This window comes from Carassius auratus, chromosome 43 (assembly GCF_003368295.1).
Source record: "Carassius auratus strain Wakin chromosome 43, ASM336829v1, whole genome shotgun sequence".
NCBI classification, from domain to species: domain Eukaryota; kingdom Metazoa; phylum Chordata; class Actinopteri; order Cypriniformes; family Cyprinidae; genus Carassius; species Carassius auratus.
The window spans coordinates 6006877-6028227 of record NC_039285.1 but is presented as its reverse complement, the minus strand read 5'-3'; the positions used below and the strand labels follow the sequence as shown (position 1 = coordinate 6028227).

The 21351-nt window shown below is 37.9% G+C and overlaps 1 protein-coding gene across 3 annotated transcripts in view; it reads left to right on the top strand.

Moving 5' to 3' along the window:
* Positions 1–17078, top strand: part of hipk2 (homeodomain interacting protein kinase 2) — an 82988-nt gene extending 65910 nt beyond the window's left edge. For 2 of the 3 annotated variants that reach the window (XM_026230731.1, XM_026230732.1), the window contains exons 6-15: positions 2333–2517; positions 2602–2764; positions 6729–6951; positions 7462–7583; positions 11231–11361; positions 13403–13582; positions 13775–14104; positions 14446–14693; positions 15516–15664; positions 15749–17078. In XM_026230731.1, coding sequence (XP_026086516.1) covers positions 2333–2517; positions 2602–2764; positions 6729–6951; positions 7462–7583; positions 11231–11361; positions 13403–13582; positions 13775–14104; positions 14446–14693; positions 15516–15664; positions 15749–16210 — 2193 coding nt within the window. In that variant the 3' untranslated portion in view covers positions 16211–17078. The remainder of the gene's footprint in view (positions 1–2332; positions 2518–2601; positions 2765–6728; positions 6952–7461; positions 7584–11230; positions 11362–13402; positions 13583–13774; positions 14105–14445; positions 14694–15515; positions 15665–15748) is intronic. The other variant, XM_026230733.1, reaches the window with a different exon arrangement.
* The last annotated feature ends 4273 nt before the right edge of the window (positions 17079–21351 follow it).

Here is a 21351-nt window from a genome sequence, read left to right as displayed (position 1 = left end):
GTCTGGACAGGCCGGGTCATGTTTTTGCCAACAGTGACGCAAACCTCAATTTGGATTTTTCCCATAAGAACCGACTCCATCCCAGTTCATCAGATAAAAACGGCTAATCTAATTCACAGCAAGTTCTGATGAATTCATGGAAATATGCTTATGCTTGGATACACTTAATCTATAATCTATCCTTGTTCATGTTATTCACAACACTCAGTTGAACAAGAATGACTTCAGAGCCTCATTTCTGAAGTCAGTTATGATCTAAGTACTGACTTGCACTGTAGTCCAGTTTACAGCACTGGGCTAGTACACTTACTGTAGTACAGTACTGTACAGTGAAGGAAATTTCAGTAAATACATCCTCATACCACCATGCTGTTGTAAGACCTCATAAACATAAAAGGATGAAAAATAAAGTATATTTTCAAGTGTCTTTGATAAGCTGGAAGTTATTAGGCATACTCAAAAAACATAAAAAAAAATATAAGCTAAAGTAATACCTTATTAATAATACAAATGATAATAAATAATAAAATGCATTTCATCAATAAATAAATTATTCCAATTATTAATTGATAAATACTACTACATTTATTGAGTATGATTATCGTTGCTGTTATTAATTATAGAAAAATAAACGATGATAAAATAAAACAAACACATGAAATGAAACCAATTCAAGTGAAAATAAACAAACTAATAGTAGTAATATTAGTGCAAATTATAAAATTATTATTATACTAAATTATTATACAAAATTGGCCATTAACAAGCAAAGAGGAAATGTTTCTTTCATAATAAATCATAATAAAATAAAAAAAATGATTTGAAATCAAACAAAATAATGATTGTATCATTATTAATCATTTAATATATAATAATAATTGTTGTTGTTGTTCATTATACAAAAATATAAATTAGCAAACAAACTATTTAAGGTGGCCTTTATTTTTATTTATTTTTTACATTTAATAAGTCACCTTCACTCAACAGTTTATATTTTAGAGGCTACAGACTTTAGAACGTGTGTGTGTGTACGCGTGTGTACGTGTACATTTGTTTTTCTATACTGTTGGGGACTTAATCCTGAATACACACCAACTCGTGGGGACTTGTGTCATGGGTACAGATGCTTGTAAATCATACCGAATTAGTTTTTTTTGAGATTGTAAACACTTGAGTATTCAGCTAATTAAAATATAACATTCAGATGTGAAATGGAGCGCAAGAATGATTGTTTTTGGTTTCATCATCTTCAAGATAGTTCACAGTTCATCTTCAAGTGTGCATGCATAACTGTTTCTATGAGATTTGTGTATGATGGCGATGCTTGCAGTTTATATTCTACATCCTGAATTATTATTTTTTCCTCTCGTGTCAAAGATAATTTCTTTATCATGCAGCAGGGTAATGGAAAACAGAGTCAGAGAGACAGAGCAGGACTAAAATAGCATAAAAAAGGGCTGTGATTTACACTGGTGACTGTTGGTTTGATAGCTTGGGTAAGTTATGCCACAGATAAACAGCATGTACCCCCCCCCCCCCCAAAAAAAGCTCTGCTGTTTTAATATGATTTTTTATATTTAATAATATGTTTGTTTGTTTGTTTAAATATAAAGGTCACATTAAAACTTTTAGCCCTTTTTAAAAAAAAAATAAGGTGAAACTAAATTATACATCGATATATAAATAAATAAAATGTAGATTTTGTTTATTTTCACATTCTCAGACAGATGGGAATATCTGGCCTGGCATCCGAAGCATTCCTAAGTGAATATCTGTAAATGTGAGGGCAAATATTTGGGAATATCAGAAAGGTTACCGCTCGCCCTCTGAGAACACACACACTTTTTGACTGACAGACCTGTGTATATTAATAGAGTTGTACATGTCAAGCACTGCGGGAGATACACTCAAAAGCTGTAAGATGCATTCAACACGCATTCAGCTACTAAGGATGATTTATTCTGCAATTATGGTAGCTAATTTATCCCACTGCCTGCATTCAAGGATTATCACTGTCCAGTGCATTTACAAATATGAACTTTTTAATTTTGCATTAAAGCATTACAGCAATACACTTTTTTTCACTACAATTTCTGTGCTGATTGACCTTGTGGTTCTTATTTGAAGCATGTGGAATTCTGTTTTCTGAGGGATTCTGTAGGCACAGATTCCACGACGATGTGTTAGTCAATGTTGCATCAGAAAAAAAGAAGACAAGAGCTGGTTAACCTTGTTTGAGGATCCCTAAAGTACTTGTTGGTCTCTGTGCATCTGTCAGTCTGTCTCTCTCTTTCATTTCTCACTCTCATCTTCTCTCTTTTGCTGTGTGCAGGTGAATATGACCACAGACTTGGAGGGCAGCGACATGCTGGCAGAGAAGGCAGACAGAAGGGAGTTCATTGACCTGCTGACCAAGATGCTGACCATCGACGCAGACAAGAGAATAACACCCATAGAGACACTCAACCACCCCTTTGTCACAATGACACACTTGCTGGACTTCCCACACAGCACACAGTCGGTTGAACTACACTACACCAACATTAGTTGTAAAGGTTATGCAGTTTTATCAAATTATGTTTATGTCTTTTTTTCTTGCAGCGTCAAATCCTGCTTCCAGAACATGGAGATTTGTAAGCGTCGGGTGAATATGTACGATACAGTCAATCAGAGCAAGACACCCTTTATAACACATGTAGCCCCCAGCACCTCCACCAATCTCACCATGACCTTCAACAACCATCTTAACACTGTGCATAGCCAGGTCAGTATCCACACACACACACACTTGTTTACATTTATCACATTTAACTAGCAACTTCCCATTTTATTGTTCTTAAATAAAGTTAAAGTTATGATAAGCAAAAGCCACATCTCCAACCTGTACTTTTGGCATTTTAGATACTATTTAGTCTTTGTAAAACACGCATTTAATTTCTTCATTGTCGTTTCTGACATAGCTGAGTCAAAATTGCTAAAAATGACCATATGAGCAAATGTGTTTAAAAAGAAAATTAGTTAATGCACCACAATAAAGCATCACGATAAATGTACCTGTGAATGAAGGTAATAAATTACAAGATCATACATTTTTAAAATATTGAAACAATCAAATATTTGTAATTTTTAAATAGCAATTTATTTAAAATAAATATTTGCAAAAAGAAAAGTATTTTTCTTTATTTCCAGTATAAACGTCTTTAAAAAAAATGAAAATGAGATAAATGTGTTTGAGAATGAAGATAATAAATATAATTAAATAAATAATAAGATCATAAATATTTAAAAGTTTTTTCAATTTTTACATAAAAATAAAAAAATTTCTTGATTTCTTGTTAAATATGATTTTGAAAAAATCCTTAAACAATATAAATGTCCTTAAGAAGACAGATCATAAGTAAAAAATAAAAAAACAAGATCATAAACAATATATACAAAAAAGATCTTTCCTTATTTTAAACGTATTTCTCTCTCTAAACGGTGTAAAATATTGTGCTCATAACAAGCAAAATTAAGCACGTTTTCTTTTCAAGTAAATATTTGTAATTTTATGGACATTAAGATGTTTTACTAAAAAAAGTAACATATTTTTGTGCTGTATGGACCAGTTTCATCATGGAATTATATTGTTTTTTGAATTAGGTATGCAGTTTCAACCTCAAAACTACAGCTAAGTCAAAATGCGCACAGAACCAAACTATAGTGATTCAAAACTTGAATTCAGTTCAAACGATCCTTAGCTCTGTTTAGTTTCTCTTAAAGCTGCAGATAATCAATTGTATTACATGCACAGAGTCATTAGCAGTGGAACAGACCTCAGAAATTAGAGTAGCATTGGCCCATTGACCACTGGCAGTATCGGATGACTTCCTTCAGTGGACAGAACACTAGTCATATCATGGACCATTTGGGCTGTGTGTGTGTGTGTGTGTTTCCAGCCTTGCAGCCCTCTGTCACAATGTGCTGATTAACAACATGACAGCCTCTACTTCCTGCTTGGCTTGCATTTTACTACTTTGCAGCCTTAAGGATTGCACCACTTTGTATCCTTCTCTCCTTTTGTTTCATCCTGTTTTGCCTCAGTGCATTTCAGCTTCACCAGGGAGCGTTTGTCTTAACTGCTGACAGAGGGCCAGGCATGAATCCCATAATGCCTTCATTTTGAGTTCTTAGATCGGCTCAAACCGTGACTTTCCCCTTCGAATAAACATGTCTGAAGTCAAAACTTCATTCAGCTGTAATGTTATAGCATTCCGGCCTCACTCTAATGTCATGAGAAGAACGTTGTGTAGGGTATTCGATGTGTTCGAAGGGAACGCTTGTGTAGCATTAGCCAGCTGTGAGGCTGAAGTGTTTATTTTGTGTGATGAATGCCATGGCGGTGTATTGATTAACTCTCTCCCTTGGTGCTCGTCGGCCTTGCTAAATGGGAAAAATGAAAAATGAAAAGCGCTGTACTGAATTCTCCCCTTACAAACCTTAATGAAAAGTCTATAATTACTAGCGGTGGCATGAGATGAAACCGTATTGCTTTGGTAACAGCTGAAAGTAAATAACACTAGCCTCTATTAAAGGAAAAGGTTTTGATGGTGTGCCAGCATTAGGCACATCTGTTTTTGTCTATTGTATTGTCCAATTTTGTCCATTTCTTAGAATAAATTAAAGGCATTTTAGGAAATGCACTCGTACCATCTAGAGGGTTACCATCTAGACCTATTTGGACATGACCTTTGACCTTGTGTTTCCGGGATTTTTTTCCTTTTTATTTTCAGAGATAGTACAGAGAGAGCAGGAAGACATGTGGAAAGAAAAGGGCTCAAACCCACATACCTTATATCAGCTCCACTGCTCAACATTTTAATGTTGGAGCGTCTGCACAGACCACAAAGCTATAGCTTGGACCATTTTTTAATTTGAGAAGTTTTGTACAAGAACATGGGATCATAAATAGGCTCAAACTTAAATTTTCCAAATGACCACTAAGCCATAGCTCAGAACTTTTCTTTTTTTTCTTTGGACCTTCTGAACATGCACATTAGATCATGTGACTCAAACTCACATTTCCCATATGAGCACTGTGGCTCAGAATATAGATGTTAGAGCTTGTGTGTTGACTGCTAAGTCATGGCACATAACCTTTTTTTCAGTTTTGTAAGTTTTTAATTGGTGCATGGGAACAATACCCAAACCCACATTTATTTTATTAGCACCAAGGCTCAACATTTTGATGCATGTGCACAGCCCTCTAAACCATAGATCACACTATTTACACCATTTCTTTTTTTTTTTTAGTTTTGGAAGATCTGAGTAGGTGAATGGGACCATGAATAGGCCAGACTAAAACCCAAATTCCCCATATAAGCTAAGAATATTGATGTTAGAGCATGTGTGCTGACCAATAAGCCATGGCTCAGACCATTTAAAAAAAAAAAAATAGTTTTGGAAATTCTAAACAGGCACATGGGATCATGAAGAGACCATGAATAGTCTTATATTTGGAAGTTTTCAATTGCACATGGGAACAAAAGTAGGTCAGGCTCAAACCTACATTTCTTATATTAGCACCAATCCTCAAGATTTGGATGTCTTTGCATGTGCACAGACTGCTAAGCCATAGCTCGAGCCATTTTTTTAAACTTTGGAAGTCCTGAATTGGGTGCATGGAACCAAAAGTAGGCCAAACTCAAACCTATATTTCTTATATTAGCACCAAGTTCAAAATGTTGATGCCATTGCATGTGCGCAGACAGCTAACCCTTAGCTCAAACCATAGCTCAGCAGCAGGCCAGACTCACACTTTTCCCAACTGAGCTCTTAAGCTCAAAATATTGATATTGCAGCACATACGCTAACTGCTAAGCCATGGCTCTGATCTTTTTTGTTTTTTTTGAGCAGAAATCACACCCTTTCCTCTCTCTGGCGATGTTACCACACTCATATTTTTACTTCTGGCTATATTTTTGCCTTATGTTTTCATTATCGAGAGAGAGTGACTGTGATGGAAGGACCTGCACAATTCTTTTGAGAAGCATATTCGGTTCACTGTTCTAGATGGAGGAGAGGGAGTTCCCTCGTTCATCAAACCTCCTAGATGGCGCAAATTCCACATTGATAGATGAATAAACAGATGAATGTGCTGCAGTCAGGCTGGATTAAAAAGCCCTGGAGGGGAAATCTAGTGCAGAGGCTTTTGAAGAACAGATTTTCTCTCCCCTCACCAGTTAGAACTGTGTGTATATTTAATCTTAGCTTTAGCGCAAAGAGGGATCATTATCTGCTGCTAATGAGACTGAGCAAATTCAATGAGCTGAAGGGTCCTAGCATTGATGGAGACTGTAACACAAGAGCATTGATTGAATCTCTCTCACCTCCTCTTTCCTCACGCTCGAGAAGTCATTTTATAGAAAATGCCTGAACCCTAATGCTGTCTGCACACAATAACAGCTAATAAAGCATTTTAGTTAAGACATTACTCGGAATTGAACACAAAGCATGCTCCCTGTGCTTGCTGCCTGCCTGTTTCCATCAGCTAACATTTTTTTTGTACATCCATCCTGTAAAATCAAGAAATATTATATTATATTATATATTATAAAAGAGTTTATGTTCATAATTTGGTCTTATTTGCAATTTCCCCCCTCATCATTTATTGTTGTTCCACCCAATCCCCACACCCACTTCCTCATGCTTTTGTTTGTTTGTTCATTTGGTCCCATTGGTTCCTTTAGGCCACCAACCTGGCTCCCTCTTCCACCAGTGCCACCCTTTCCCTTACCAATGCTGATGTCTCCATACTAAATTACCATTCTGCACTCTACCAGCCTTCTGCGGCCCCTATGGCTGCCGTGGCCCCCCGAACCATGAACCTCCAACCCGGTGCACCACAACTCTGCGCCGCCCGACCCGATCCCTTCCAGCAGGCCCTCATCGTCTGCCCACCAGGCTTCCAGGGTGAGTGCTGATTTAATTTATACTAAACCCTGGATATTTCTAATATGAATTTGGCTAACCGTATCTTATTTTATAGAACTAGTCCATGCAAAATATGCAATTGTGTCATTATTTACTCAGTTATTGTTTATTTTTTATTTTTAAGAATTCTTCCCATTTGACCTGTTTATCTCTTTCCTTATGACAGCAGTTCATAGTATCTGCTTCCAGACAAATAATATCATAATAATGGTTCATATCACTAGTGCACAATAGTCTTCAGAAGTCATACAACACATTTATGTGATTTTCTGTGCCATTATGCACTGATAATATTTAACAGAAACTTGCGTCAGGATTTGAAAATGAAAACTTGAAGTTTTAATCTATTGTATGAAAGAGCTGTGTAAAGATTAATTTAAAAGTCATATAAATTTGAAATGAGTAAATACTGACAGCATTTTAGTTTCTGATTGAGCAGTTTCTTACATTTTGCCATCTAATGGCGTTTTCCTTGTTATTTCCTCCCAGGTTTGCAAGCTTCACCCTCTAAACACACTGGCTACTCGGTGCGGATGGAGAATGCAGTTCCCATAGTAACACAGGCCCCCGGTGCCCAACCTCTACAGATCCAGCCGGGCCTTCTGACACAGGTATAGCCAGACATTGCCCCCATCGCCATAACAATACAAAGCCACATTTCCTAAAGTGATTTTCCCAAAATCTCAATTACATCCGAGTTTGGCTCTAACGAAGAGCAATTAGCATGACCTACTTTGTTTTAATGATATAAGTATAATTCACTTTCCCTTCAACAAAATCGAGAAGACACTCTCATTTCATGACCAATAGATTAATTGAAGTCGAGTTAGATTTATCTCTGCTCTGCTCTAGCAACTGGAGTGGGATGTCTTTCCCCACTGGAGATTTTACCCCACTGATGGTTTGCTTTCCTGCTTTCACTAAGTCAGGCAACTGTGCTTCATTCCTGGACTTAGAGGAAGTCATGCTTTGATGAGCAAGACTGAGGTTGGCTATAAATAAGGTCTTTGGATGCTGAGGGATTTGCCATCCCTCTGGAGCCACAAGGCAGGGCCCAGACGGCTTTTAAATTTGAGACAGGGTGGCGAGGTTCAGAGCCGTTTAGCTGATTTCTAATTTATCCCCAACATTTTCAGTTTTGCTGTTTTTTTCTTGTTGCTTTTTGAAGACTCTACAGATTAAAGGAAAGGTTCAGCCAAAAATGTACATTAATTACTCGCATTCATGTTGTTCCATACCCTTACTTTTATGAAAAATATATATATATTTTTTTTAAGCAATATTCTGTTTTCAGTTTAATGAATGTGAAAGAGGTCTGTGGCTGTGAAGCTCCAAAATGCCAAATGAAACACCATAAAGGTGTCAAAAATGTCCATATGACTCATGCTGAATCGTGCTGAAAGTTGATATCCGTTTTAGCATGTTTATGAGAGAAGCAGCAATATTTCAGCAAAGAATGAATTAATTATTTTCTTGAATCAGCGGATCCGGTTTGCAAAATCAGTCTGAATGATTAATTCACAAAGCTGTGATTCATTCAGGTCTGCTCATTCGAGGAAAAGACCATCAGTTAAATTTTGTTCAGTTTTTCAAAAAATGCTATCATGACTTGAAATATGACGCATAAGTCATATTTACCACTTTTATTTTTTTGATAATTAGTATTTTATTACATTTTTAAACATCACTATTACAATAAAAAAAAACACATTTACCACTTTTATGATGTTTTTACAATGTTTGAAGTTTAAATGCTCCAGTTTCCATTCATCTTTATTTCACTGAAAAATTTCACTTTTTTTGTTTTTAAATATGATGGTTGCAATTCATCTGCACACGTTTTCAGTGTTGCTGAGCTTTGCTTGTGTTTCCGTTTCATGGCTCTGCCCAAATGCTTAAGTACAGTAATGCCTCTTTATTGTTCCTCATGTTCAGGAAAACCTGTGCATAAATTCCATGGGTGATTATCGGAGCGTTGCATTAGGAAAGGCGGATGGCGATACTTGTTCATCACTACTTCAGGGCCTCGACCCCCCATTATCCACCCTTTAACCCAATCAGCCAGACCACATCGCTCCTGGTGCCAGTGGAGTAGGTTTCTAAAAGGCCTTAGTCTTTATCTGGAGCAGGAATGCAGAAAATGTAAAAACAATAGGGACGGGAGCGGCGGTGCTTTCAGAGCCCCCGGGGGTGACAAAAGGCTTTCACCCCTTGAGGGCACAAAAGCTGTTGGGAGGTAGTTGCAGAGATGGCCTTTCAAGGAAAACTCTACTCTTATCTGGGTTAGCGTTCCAGGCCAACTGATACAATTACACAACCTAACCCAGAGTGAGAAAGGAGGATGCAAAGTGTCTAGAATGCAATGCTTTGGGTTTGGGGACATAGTTCTAATGAAATTATTTATTTCACTTTTGTCATGCATGGAAGATGTATGTAGAGGTGTTGACATATATTCAAAGTGCATGCTCTTAGGCTTTGTGCAACAGGCAAAATTAAGAGGTGCTTAATGTAAGAGTTCTTTCTTTCTTTCTTTCTTTCTTTCTTTCTTTCTTTCTTTTTTTCTTTCCTTCTCTACAGTAAAATACAAGTGTCAAAAAAAGTTTACAGTTTCAGTTTACGTTGGTCAGTTTTAAAGATTTTTTTATTTTATTTTATTTATTTTTTACTTCTTGCTGAAATAAAAAGTAAATTTCAAATAAATAAACATTCCAAGTTCTGTCAGGTCAGTTGTAAAGCTTTTCTTGTTTCTTTCTTTTTGCTGCAGGACAGTTTAAAAATTTATTTAATATTTTATTTCTTTTTTCTTTTTTGCTGAAATAACAAGGAAGTTAGTTTTAGTTTTTCTCATGTCAGCTGTAGAGGTTTGCTTGTTTATTCATTCACTCATTCAGTTAATTCATTTATTCTGTTTATTTTATTTTGAGGCTAAATTAATAAATATATAAAACAATTAAGTCTTTTAAAATAATGATAATTTAAAAAAAACTATAAAATTGATGAAACACAATAAAACAAATGACAGGACAATTATAGTTTGAATTAACTATTTAATACATAAAACTATTTTAAAATCTCTTTAATAATATCAGTTCAATGCACTCCAGAAGGTCAACCTTAAATAGCAGGAATTCCAAAAAAAAAAACCAAGATTCACTTCATTTACATATCTAAATGTGTAATCACAGCCTTTCAAACATCGAATAAGCATTTTTCCCACTCTTCCCCCATCACCCTCTCTTATTTGTGTGAGTGCTGTGGTCCATACTGATGGACTGGTAAATAGATGTGCATTAAAGGGTATTAAAGGAACAATTCATTAGGTCTACATTAAACTGCTAATCAATAAAGCTGCATTAAACTATTAGAGCTGCACACACTCTTCTTCACGCTCACATCTCTGGGTAAATTATGCCGGGCACTCCCCGTACTCCTCACCCACCATACAAAGCAGCTCCTCAAAAAGCCTCTGAATAGGGCCCCTGCATTATATTAAAGTCAGAGCTGATTTGGAAAATGTCTAACACATCAGCACACATCCTGGGAGATGCCACATCTCTTTATTAAGGCAGGGTCTTATCTTTTTTATAGGCAGGAGCCAAGGCTGTACGCAGTATGCAGGGGCCCCGTCATCTAGATACGGGTGCCAAGGAATCGAAGGAGGGAGAGTTCCATCGAAAGTGGCACAAGCTTTTTCTTATTCCAGAGGGAGATCTTTTATGTTGTCCATAATTTGCTGCTTCAAAGCCATCCTGCTTACATCTTCATTTTCAGACCAAGAGAATAATTAGCTTAGAAGATGGATGGGTTATACAATTGTTTATGATATATCTCTTCTGTTCATATTTTGTTAGAACAATTTCACAGGCCCGACCGCTGACGCTACTGTGTCTTAAATAACTAAATGAACCCTGTGGTGGTTGTTTGGCACAGTTTAGCACTTACGAGCGGTCATTTCTCTAAATAGCCGTATCCTTTTTCTCCTCTCTCTCTGAATACATTCGTGCAGTACACTGGCCTGTTTAGCTGTGCCGCAGCCCTGCGATTTGATGTGCCAGGTTACGAGGTCTTCACTCTGATGCCAATTAAATCAGAAAAGGTCACAGAGTCTGTGTGCTGTTGGTTTGCTGGTTGGCATTCATATCCTACTCGACTGCAGTATCTAACTCACATGAGCTCCACTATCTGTGGATGTTCGACCTTCTGATGGAGATGTGCCTGATCTGTGTATGCTAACCCTGTGTTTTCCCTTCATCTACAGCAGGCCTGGCCGTCTGGTACTCAACAGATTCTCCTTCCGCCTGCATGGCAGCAGCTCACACACACCTCCGTGCAACACGCCACCGTCATCCCCGACTCCATGACCAGCTCACAGCCTCTGGCCAACTGGAGGTGAGATACTGCCATGCCGTCACTGCTAAAGAGGACTATTGTGCTTGCTATAATACATTTATTCTTAGTCCGTTACTGTCACATTTTTTTGATGCCAAAATGCTTTTTTCTGTTCTAACAAAAATGACAGTTCTATCATATAGACTCACTCTCATGTCGCTCTTAAACTGTATGCATTCTGTTGAACACAAAAGAAGATATTTTGAAGAATGATGGTAACCAAACAGTTTTGGGTCTGTATATAATATGGTCAAAGGGTAACCAAATCTGTTTGGTTACCAATATTCTTCAAAATATCTTCTCTTGTGTTCGCCAGGATGCAAACAGGTTTGGAAAAGCATAAGGGGGGAGAAAATAATGACAAAATTTTCACCTTGGGTGGACTATCCCTTTAATATGCATAAACTATTGTATGTAAACCATTTGAAAAAAAAAAAGATGGGTACATACAAGGAACAAATATGCCCCCTTTCGGGTGTAGACAAAGGTACAAAGTTGTCCCTTTAATTGTACTTATAAAAGTAGTTTTTTTTTCTTAAAGTTTAGGTTGATTCCCAGGTAAGTGTTAATACTGTGGCTTTGTGGTACTTTCAAAACATTGCTCTTTTTGGAGATCCTGACCCATGGACATTTGTCTCAACTAATGCTGTGAGTTTGAGGGCAAGACTATTGGCAAATGGGGCAGTGTTTGAGATACCATCATTATTTTGCAGGTGATTGCAACTTTTCAAGTATTTTTTCGATTCTTTTTTCGTGTAGGGATTTAAAAAAGGTCTTTGTTTAAGAGTTATACACCATGTGCCTAACCAGCCAGCTATGAGGTGAATCGCAACATTACAAACTCTGATTAAGTATTTGACAAAGGTACAAGACCCCAGTGGTTTATGGGAGTGGGTGGGTTCTGAATTGTTCTTTTGGCACAATTTGCTTCGCGATAACCTGATTGGTGGAGATTTCTCGGTAGAATTATGAATAATGTCATTTTTTTTCTGCTGTCGAACATGATTATTCCTAAATGAAATCAAAATAATTTGGGATTTGGGCTTCAACAAAAGCGTTTACCATCAAAAAACAACCTCGTAGCTAATAGTAGGTCTGTCTTTAAAAGTTTCTTTATGGAGAAAAATAATGAGATTTTTAATTCTGGAACCCGACTGTTTCACTCCGTTCCTTTTAGATGCCACAGAAGCTTTTATCTTTTCTTTGTTTTATTTAGCTGGGCAGATCTACAATTTCATCATGTTTACTAGTGACTCCATAAGCATTTTAAAATGTATTACAGCTTTATCCGAAACATATTATACCATACTGATTATATACAGGCATGTGGAACTCAACCGATCTATTTTAAGATATCATGACTGGTGATCCATATATTTGACGGCAGTACCCCAACACTGGGTTTTAATAGTTTCCTAGATTACAAACTAAGCAGATTAAATTATCTTGGTTGCTTAGTTTGCAAATGCACCTACAAAGACATCATGCATTTGAATTATTCATTTGGAATGAAGGAACGGAATATTTCTAGATTAGTTTAGAAATAATGTTGGTTTCTTGTATTAGAACAGTGAGTGAAGGAGCATCTCTCTGGCTAGGACAGGGAAATGGAGTCAGGTCGTGCTGTCCTGCATGAGGTGAACGTATTACAGATGAACATGCTCTGATATCTGCAGATCATCACATCAGCGCCTTAAGCTCAGCCCGGAGGGCTTGGTAGTCCTGAGCCAGTCCGGTTGGAAGAGTGTCGCACTTTACTGCAGAGAGAGATTTCTCCTCCGAGATCTAATGCTGTCCTCTGCTTCTTTGCTGTTTTGCTGGAGGCACTGCTGCCCCCTCTGGCTAATTGTTGCATTGCATTTATTCTTCATTTGATAAAATTGGAGTTGTTGATTGAAGATAGTACAGATATCTAAATGCTAGATACTAAAAAATTTAGTGTTTATTCCTATATATGAAGCATTTAATTCTGACAAGTAGTGCTGTGGCTGTGGAAAAATTGCTTTTGAACAGTAGTGTAATGATGCTTGTTTTGTTTCAGGAATTCACATCCCCATGGCAGCCATTACAATCCCATTATGCAACAGCCAGCCTTACTGGCAGGTCACGTCACCCTGCCCTCTCAGCAACCTCTCAATGTGGGCGTGGCTCATGTCATGAGACAGCCATCAAACAATAGCTCCTCCTCCAAAAAGAACAAGCAGCACCAGATGAACAACAGGTCAGACAACCCTCATTAAAAAAGCTGCCAAGTTAAGCCATGAAGTGGTAATATTCATTGTATACTGGTATTTAAAAGGTACATCTATTAAAGCCATGGTATAATATTGTAAAATGTAAAAAAAAAAAACTAAACAAAAAAAAAGAAACGTAAAAAAAAAAAAGTACTTATGTGAACTTAATTGTTTCTTAGGAACGTGTCAGCATATGAGGTATCTTCCACCCAGCCGGTGACATCACCTCAACGCTCCAAACGAGTGAAGGAGAACACCCCACCTCGGTGTGCCGTGGTTCAGAGCGGCCTGTCCTCGACCTGCGGCCCATCACAGACCTGCGGAGGTGGTGGAGTAGGTGGATGGGGAGGCGAGCAGGCATGTAGCACCACTAGAGACCATCACAGTCAACACAACCCACCGCGCCAAACCATCGTCATCCCCGACACCCCCAGCCCAGCCATCAGCATCATCACCATCAGCAGTGACACAGATGAGGAGGACGACCTTAAACAGCCCAATAACACCAGGTCAGTAAAATGGGACGAGCAATTTCAGTTCACTGTTCTGTAATGTGGCAGAACTGTTTGAGTGACAGAGGGAAATAATGTAGGAAAGGATTTTATCCATCCATTTGATCGGATTGTGTTATGTTAGGATGTAATATTATGTTTAAAAATTGTGATATCGGTTGAATTGGTTAATGGTACGTTGGTTAATGGTTCCCTTACTGTATACAGTGAAAAACTATAAATAAATGTAACGGGACATTTCATGTAAAACACTGTTAAATGATCAGTTTTTCTTTTTGGAAAAAGAACAAGTCATCTTATAATATACAGTGAAATACAGTTTTTTGTCTTCTCAACAGCACGTCATCCAAACAGAGGAAGAATGTCATCAGCTGTGTTACGGTCCATGACTCCCCAGACTCTGACTCCAGCAATACCAGCCCGTACGCTGTGGAGTCCCGGCCTAATGGGCCCAACGCCAACAGCTACGACTCCAAAGGCGCTGTCTTGGACAACTACAGCAACGGGAACCCCCGCACCATCATCATCCCTCCACTGAAGAGCCAGACCAGCGGGAATCTGGGAGAGTGTGACAGACTCCAGCCTGGTGAGACAGGGCAAGGGCTGATAAGCAGACGGAGAGAAAGGGACACCTGGCAGAGCCTGAATCAAGCATCAATTTAAAGTGACAATTCACTGACAGCCTCTGATATGCAGGGTAGATTTATTCAGTAGATTTATGAGGCATTTCAAAATCTGTGGGCAAAAAAAAAAAAAAAAAAAAACAGCTTAGAGAGGTAATTCGAATCAGGTCTGTTAAAAATTGTCAGAAGATATTTTATGACAATGCAAGTGTGATCAGCACTGTTTTTTTTTTTTTCATTATTAAACTGGTCTCTGGAATACTTATTGATTCTAATAGGTTAATTGCTCTTTTCTGTAGGTTAGCTACAGTTTGTTTAAGGACTGCTAAACTATATTTGATTCAGGCAAATTATTTTTTCCTCTTTTTTTCAGTCTGTGATCTCTTTCCTGTCACATAATAAATGAATTTGGAACTTGTTGGAAAAATATAAATAATATTGTCTTTAATTTATGTTTTCAATATTTTCAACATTTTTTCCAAATGTATTTTTTATGAGAATTTTTAACACGTTAAATCAATCAACATTTCCAACAATTTTCAAACATTTTATTCATTCGTTCATTTTACACACACACTTTTTATTTGTATTTATTTACCACAATATAATTGGCAAATTTATTTGCTAATTTATATAAAAAAATCGATTTTATTTAACACAATATAATCCATATTTTCAAAAATTTTCTAACATTTATATATCCATCCATCCACCACAATATAATCCAACTTTATTTCAAATTTATTTTAACAATATTTATAACATTATTTTATCAATTCAAACAGACACGATGAACCACCAGAACTCCACCTACAAGTTCAAACCCTCCAATGGTGTCTTGTCTGGCAACAACCACTCTTCAGGAGGCGGGACATACCGGCAGCAGCGCATGGGGCCACACCCCTTTCAGCAGCAGCCTCTAAATCTCAGCCAGGTATTTCAGTCAAGAATTTCATTCCTGGTTTCTTACTTCATATATTTATTCACATGAGTAATATGGAGACATCCCCTCATTTAGGCCCAGCAGCACATGGCAGTTGAGCGCAACGGTGGTCACCGGCGGCAGCAGGCCTACATCACCCCCACTATGGCCACCCAGGCTCAGTACGCCTTCCACAACAGTCCCACCCACACAGCTAACGTTCATCCCCACTTAGCCGCTCCTCATCTGCATGGTCAGCCACACCTCTACACCTACACTGCCCCCGCGGCCCTGGGCTCCACTGGTACGGTTGCTCACCTGGTCGCATCACAGGGTTCAGCCCGTCACGCAGTCCAGCACGCTAGCTACCCGCCGGGCATCGTCCACCAGGTGCCTGTTAGCATGGGCCACCGCGTACTTCCCTCACCCAACCTGCACCACGGCCAGTACCAGGCCCAGTTCGCACACCAGACCTACATCAGTGCTTCTCCTGCCTCCACTGTCTACACTGGATACCCGCTGAGCCCCACCAAGATGAACCAGTACCCTTACCTCTAAAGCTGAAACACTGGAGCCCAGCCAATCGCTGCTTACCATTTCTACCCTTATCCCACCTAGAGACAGAGAGACAAGCTGAAGCCTATCGACCCTTAACCCCCATCCCCTCGTTCCTTTCATGCTTAAACTTGAAGACAATGAAGATGCTGATGGATAGAGGAAGTGTACTCTCAGAGGGAACAGAAGGGTACCGAGGAGTTTTTTTTTCCTTTTTTTTAAGATGAGTTTTATTTTGCCCATCTCAAAAGGGCCTGTTAACATTTTATTTTGTGATCTGGAGTTTTCGTCTCTTTAAAAAGAGAAGAAGAAGGTTTTTGCTTTCGTAGTTTCTTTTACAACAAGGTCTCATCAGCAGGCCGTTTGGGAGAGACCGAGTTTCGTTCGACTGAGATTTTGTTTGCTTTTCCCTTTCTTGAATTCATTTACCGACTGTTTATCCGAGGTCACGACATGGATGTTTTGAATTCCTACAAGAATTATTTTGGATAAGGTGAAATACGGATATCTGCTGCTCTTCAAAGAAAAAAACAAACAAACTAAAAAAACATAACGATGGCCTTGAACTGTCTTAAATGTTTCCAAATTCCATGCGGCGAGATATTGTGCGTATTCCGCCGTGCTCTCCGGCAAGAAACACCTGGAGGAATCTTCTGGAAATAGGACGACAAAACTTTCTAGTGTATTTATAGACTTTTCTTTGTTTGTGTTCACATTTAGAAAAGAAAATCCGTTTGTCATACCGTAGAACATTAGCTGGGCCCCTCTTTGTAGAATGTAGCAGTCTGCACCCATTGATTTCACGAAGAACCTTTCTGATACCAATAGATTCTTGTTTTTCCTCTTTCAATGTGATTGCACAAAGTGGTTACAATAACATAGGCATGTTCAACACGGTAGTCGGTCGTGCGTTTGCGTGCATGTGTGCGCCTCTGTGCGACATATTCCTCCACGGTCTTAGGTTTATCATTGTTACCTCGTAGTGCCTTACATATATCCCGACAGTTTACTTGGCTGGAAACCCTCTAGAACCAGATGCTAGTCAGAGAGCTGGCTCCTAGATTGAACATCTTCATCCAAAGCTATTTCGTGTTTTTGTAATTCCATGCGTAAGCATTAGCCCTGAAAGTTATTTACATGCTTCTCATCTAGCGTGCATGAGGTCTTCTGCATCTAAAGATAAAGATACTTACTTGGGGTAACGAACCAAAGTCATCATTAAAAGATAAGTAACTTTTGTTTTGGATAGTTGATATAATTATATATACCGTATTTACTGTACATACTGTAGCTATGTGTTTTAGTACTTGCAATCAATGCAACATCACTGATTTTAGACTACCTATGTCATAAAAGGGAGACTAAATGCATATTTGATGGAAAAGCTAAGTATCGCTCAATCAGTTTGAGATCCGGCTACACAATTTGTCTAAAAATAAAATATACCAGGTCTGAAGAGGTTGTCTGTTTATGGAAGGCTGAAACCTGGGAGGGTTCGAGAAGGAGAGTCTTGTGAGGAGTAGGAGGTGCTTGTGGATTTTGAATTGTTGGAAACGCGCGAGGGCAAATTCCACAATTTGTAATGAGAATAGCATGTTGGCTTTGAGCAGGTTGGTAGATGCCGAAGGAAGCTGTGCAGCACGACTGCACACCATACTCTGATTTAAGCACTCGTTCAAGGTTCTGTAAAGATCTGTGGGGGTTTTATTTTAGTTGCATGAGGATATCTGCAACAACGTGCACCGGAAATCAAAATTGGCTTCATCTTTTTCACTGTTTGTCTTACCGTAGAAATCACTTATGCTATCATGTCAGTACAGAGATCACGAACGTGTAGAAAACTGTGGGCCAATGCTTGTCTTTTTTGCTGCTTTTTTAACATTAATATGCTAGCCAGTCATATACGCTGTGTCCTAAGCATGTGCTCCACAATGAAGTGATTAAAAAGACAAGGAAAGTTTATATAGTACTTTATAAAACATACCATTGCAAAAGTATGGGGTCAGTTTGATTGAAAAATGTTTTTTAATTATTATTAATACTTTTGATCAGCAAGGATGCATTAAATTGGCCAAAAGTGACCGTAAAGACATAAAAAGATCATAATAAATGTTTTGAATAAATGTTGTTCTTTTGAACTTTCTATTCATCAAAGAATCTTGGGAAAATATGTATAATAATATTATGAGAAATGTTTCTTAAGCACCAAATCAGCATATTAGAATGATTTCTGAAGGATCATGTGACGAATAAATTGCACTTTAAAATATATTAAAAGAGTTATTATTATTTTACAATATTGCTGTATTTTCTATTAAATAAATGCATCCTTTTGTGAAAATAAGACTCTAAAATGTATTTTAACTTTTCTTATCATTTAAGAATTTAAGGAATACGACATAATAAAAAGACTGAACATTTTTGCAATGTGATGCGCTGGGTAAGCCCCGCCCACAGTGATCTCATTGGTCTGGAATCATCCACAAAGCTTTAAGCTAAACATCATACATATTCTGATTTGGCTGTGAATATTTGGCAATTATGCACCTGGTCAGGACACAGTGTTTTTATTTTAATGTCTTCTGTTGGGCACATGCTTATGGAGTATCCAGTATATCCTCTTCTGCCCACACCTCATGCCATAGAACTTGCATTTGAAGTAGTTTTTACATTGAAATGTTTTATTGTTTTACTCTGCTTGGTATATTGTGTTCCCGTAGAGAGTGTTGCAATCATTTTTGTGGATGTTTATTTGTTTCATGCTATATGCCAAGCCTCATTTGTTTGATTTCTGGCGGTCGATATGGAACTGTGATGTTTAGTATTCATATGTGGACCCTCGTCTGGCAGGAAGCACAGACTTTGTCCATGTGCTCGGCCAAGATCTGACACCAGTTAAGTTGTACCCAAGCTTTCGGTTTTCTAGCTTGTCAGATTGATTCGTAAAGCCGTGTGTTATGACTTAGGATGCCAATAGATTTTATTTTCTTAATGTTGTTGCTGTTGTCATATATTTGTTTAAGCTTAAGTTGGATGCTCATTCAAGCACACAGTTGAGAAAGGCTTGTTCGACGTAATTCGCATAAAACATTCCTTTCCGGAAGGAGCCGTTTCTGACGGATCTGATCTGTAGTCTCCAGTCTGTCTCGTCTCACAGGGACCGGCCTGAACGACCAAATCGGGACTCCGCTGACATTTAAGGACTTTCTGTTCTTCCCACCAAAGAATTTCAACATGTCATCGATGCACAGATGTGTCCCTTGCTGTAATGGAGAAGAGAGAGTGCGTTTCACTGACATTTGGCAAATGAAAAACATAAAATACAGATTAGATCAGGTCGGTGTCAGAAAAGAACCTGTAGATGGACGACAAAAATAATGCACTCTCATGAAATTGCTGTTAGCACAGTATAATCCATTGTTTTGGTACCCTTCTCAAACATTTTGTCAGTGCTAGCGTAGACAAATCTCCTATTTTTGAAACTTGTCAAGAGGATTTGTGTAAGAAATAAGGCCTTTGTTTTTTTGTTTTTTAGAAATGTCAATGCCACATTAATGCTTTCAGTAATTAAAGCTGCTGTGTGTAATTCTTCTAATAGTATAAACACTGAACATGGCTTTGCTTTACAGCAGAATTGGATCCACCAATGGTGTGCGACGTGGGCGTGCTGTTGTTAGTCCAACCAATGGAAAATTGAGAGGGTGTTTTGTTGTTGTTTTCAGTTTTTTTGGTACCAATAGTGACACACAAAGTCCACACTGCAGCTTTAAATTTCAGCTTTTGAAAGCTTTATTATTTTGGTTCAAACTACATATGTAAGAATCACATGGATAAATAATTGTTTCATTTAATGGCCTGTGGATTGAATCCAGTGCCATTAATGAAATGGTCACTAGTACAGAACGAATGTAGATTTCAGACTAAAATATCTGATCAACACATCATGATTGCTCTAGGTAGTAATCAATGATCCAGCATTGATTTTACCCAGATTATAATACATTTGAATACAAATTATCCATTCTGATGTGTTTTTAACTTCTTTAAATAACAAAAAGCATTATTGACTCTACAAATATATGAATTATGAACACAAAAGTCTTTTGTTTTTAGATTCATAGTTTGTCTGAGCTGTATACATTAATGGAGACAGTCATTTTAAGTTACCAAAATGTGCTAGAAAGAAGCATTCATGCAATTCATGATTCTGTTTCCCATCTTATGTGAAAATACCGCCTTCTCCTTTATTAACTGCACATGAAGCTTTAAGGAACGGAATTATTGAAAGCGATGGATTCCTCCACTATAAAAACATTCCTTAAAGCTCATTGCCAGTCAAACCCTCTGCTGGATGGCTCCCAAGTCAACACTTGTAAAGCACATGATCACGAATGAACTCAAAGCTCGCAGAAATCACAATGGATTATTGTTATTTTTGTCATGGCCACAGTACTTCCACAATCAGCTTGTTTTCATCTGATTTTTCTCTCACGCGTGCGGTGAAACGAAAGCATTAGGGGTTAATGCACCATTGAACTTGTGTATGAATGTGCTAAGAGGCCAAATATGACAATACGGCCATCTTCATATGTTGTTATAGAACCCCAAAAAATTACAAAGCTAAACAGTAATCGTTACGCCCAAGAAAACGCAGCTGTCAACTTTTTTTGATTTAATCTCCAGCATAGTCTGTGTCAGGAGTGTGTATTACAGAGTGACATTACTACAAGTGTGTATATCGTAACACGTAAATGTGAATCACCAGTGAATGCAAGGGACCATATTTGTGCAGAACCGTCGCTCATCACGCGAGTCGCCACAGAAAAACCCGTTATGTAGCTGTGATGCACCGTAGCCGTTTGTGCAGCCATCGAAGACGTGAACAATTTTCTACTTGCACAGCAGCGAACATTCACAGTCAAATGTAAAAAACTAAATATTTTTCTACAATGTTTCAAGACCTAAGAAACCATCTGACCCCTGATTTTTGTCGATTGCTGTATGGTTTTCTCAGTAGTGTGTATCACATTAGTTGTTGTCAAAGCTATTGTGTGCTGCAGTATTTCCAGGTATACTTCTTTGTTTATTGTCTTTTTTTTATTATAATTATTATCATTTTGCTTTGTTTATTGGGGATTTGAAGA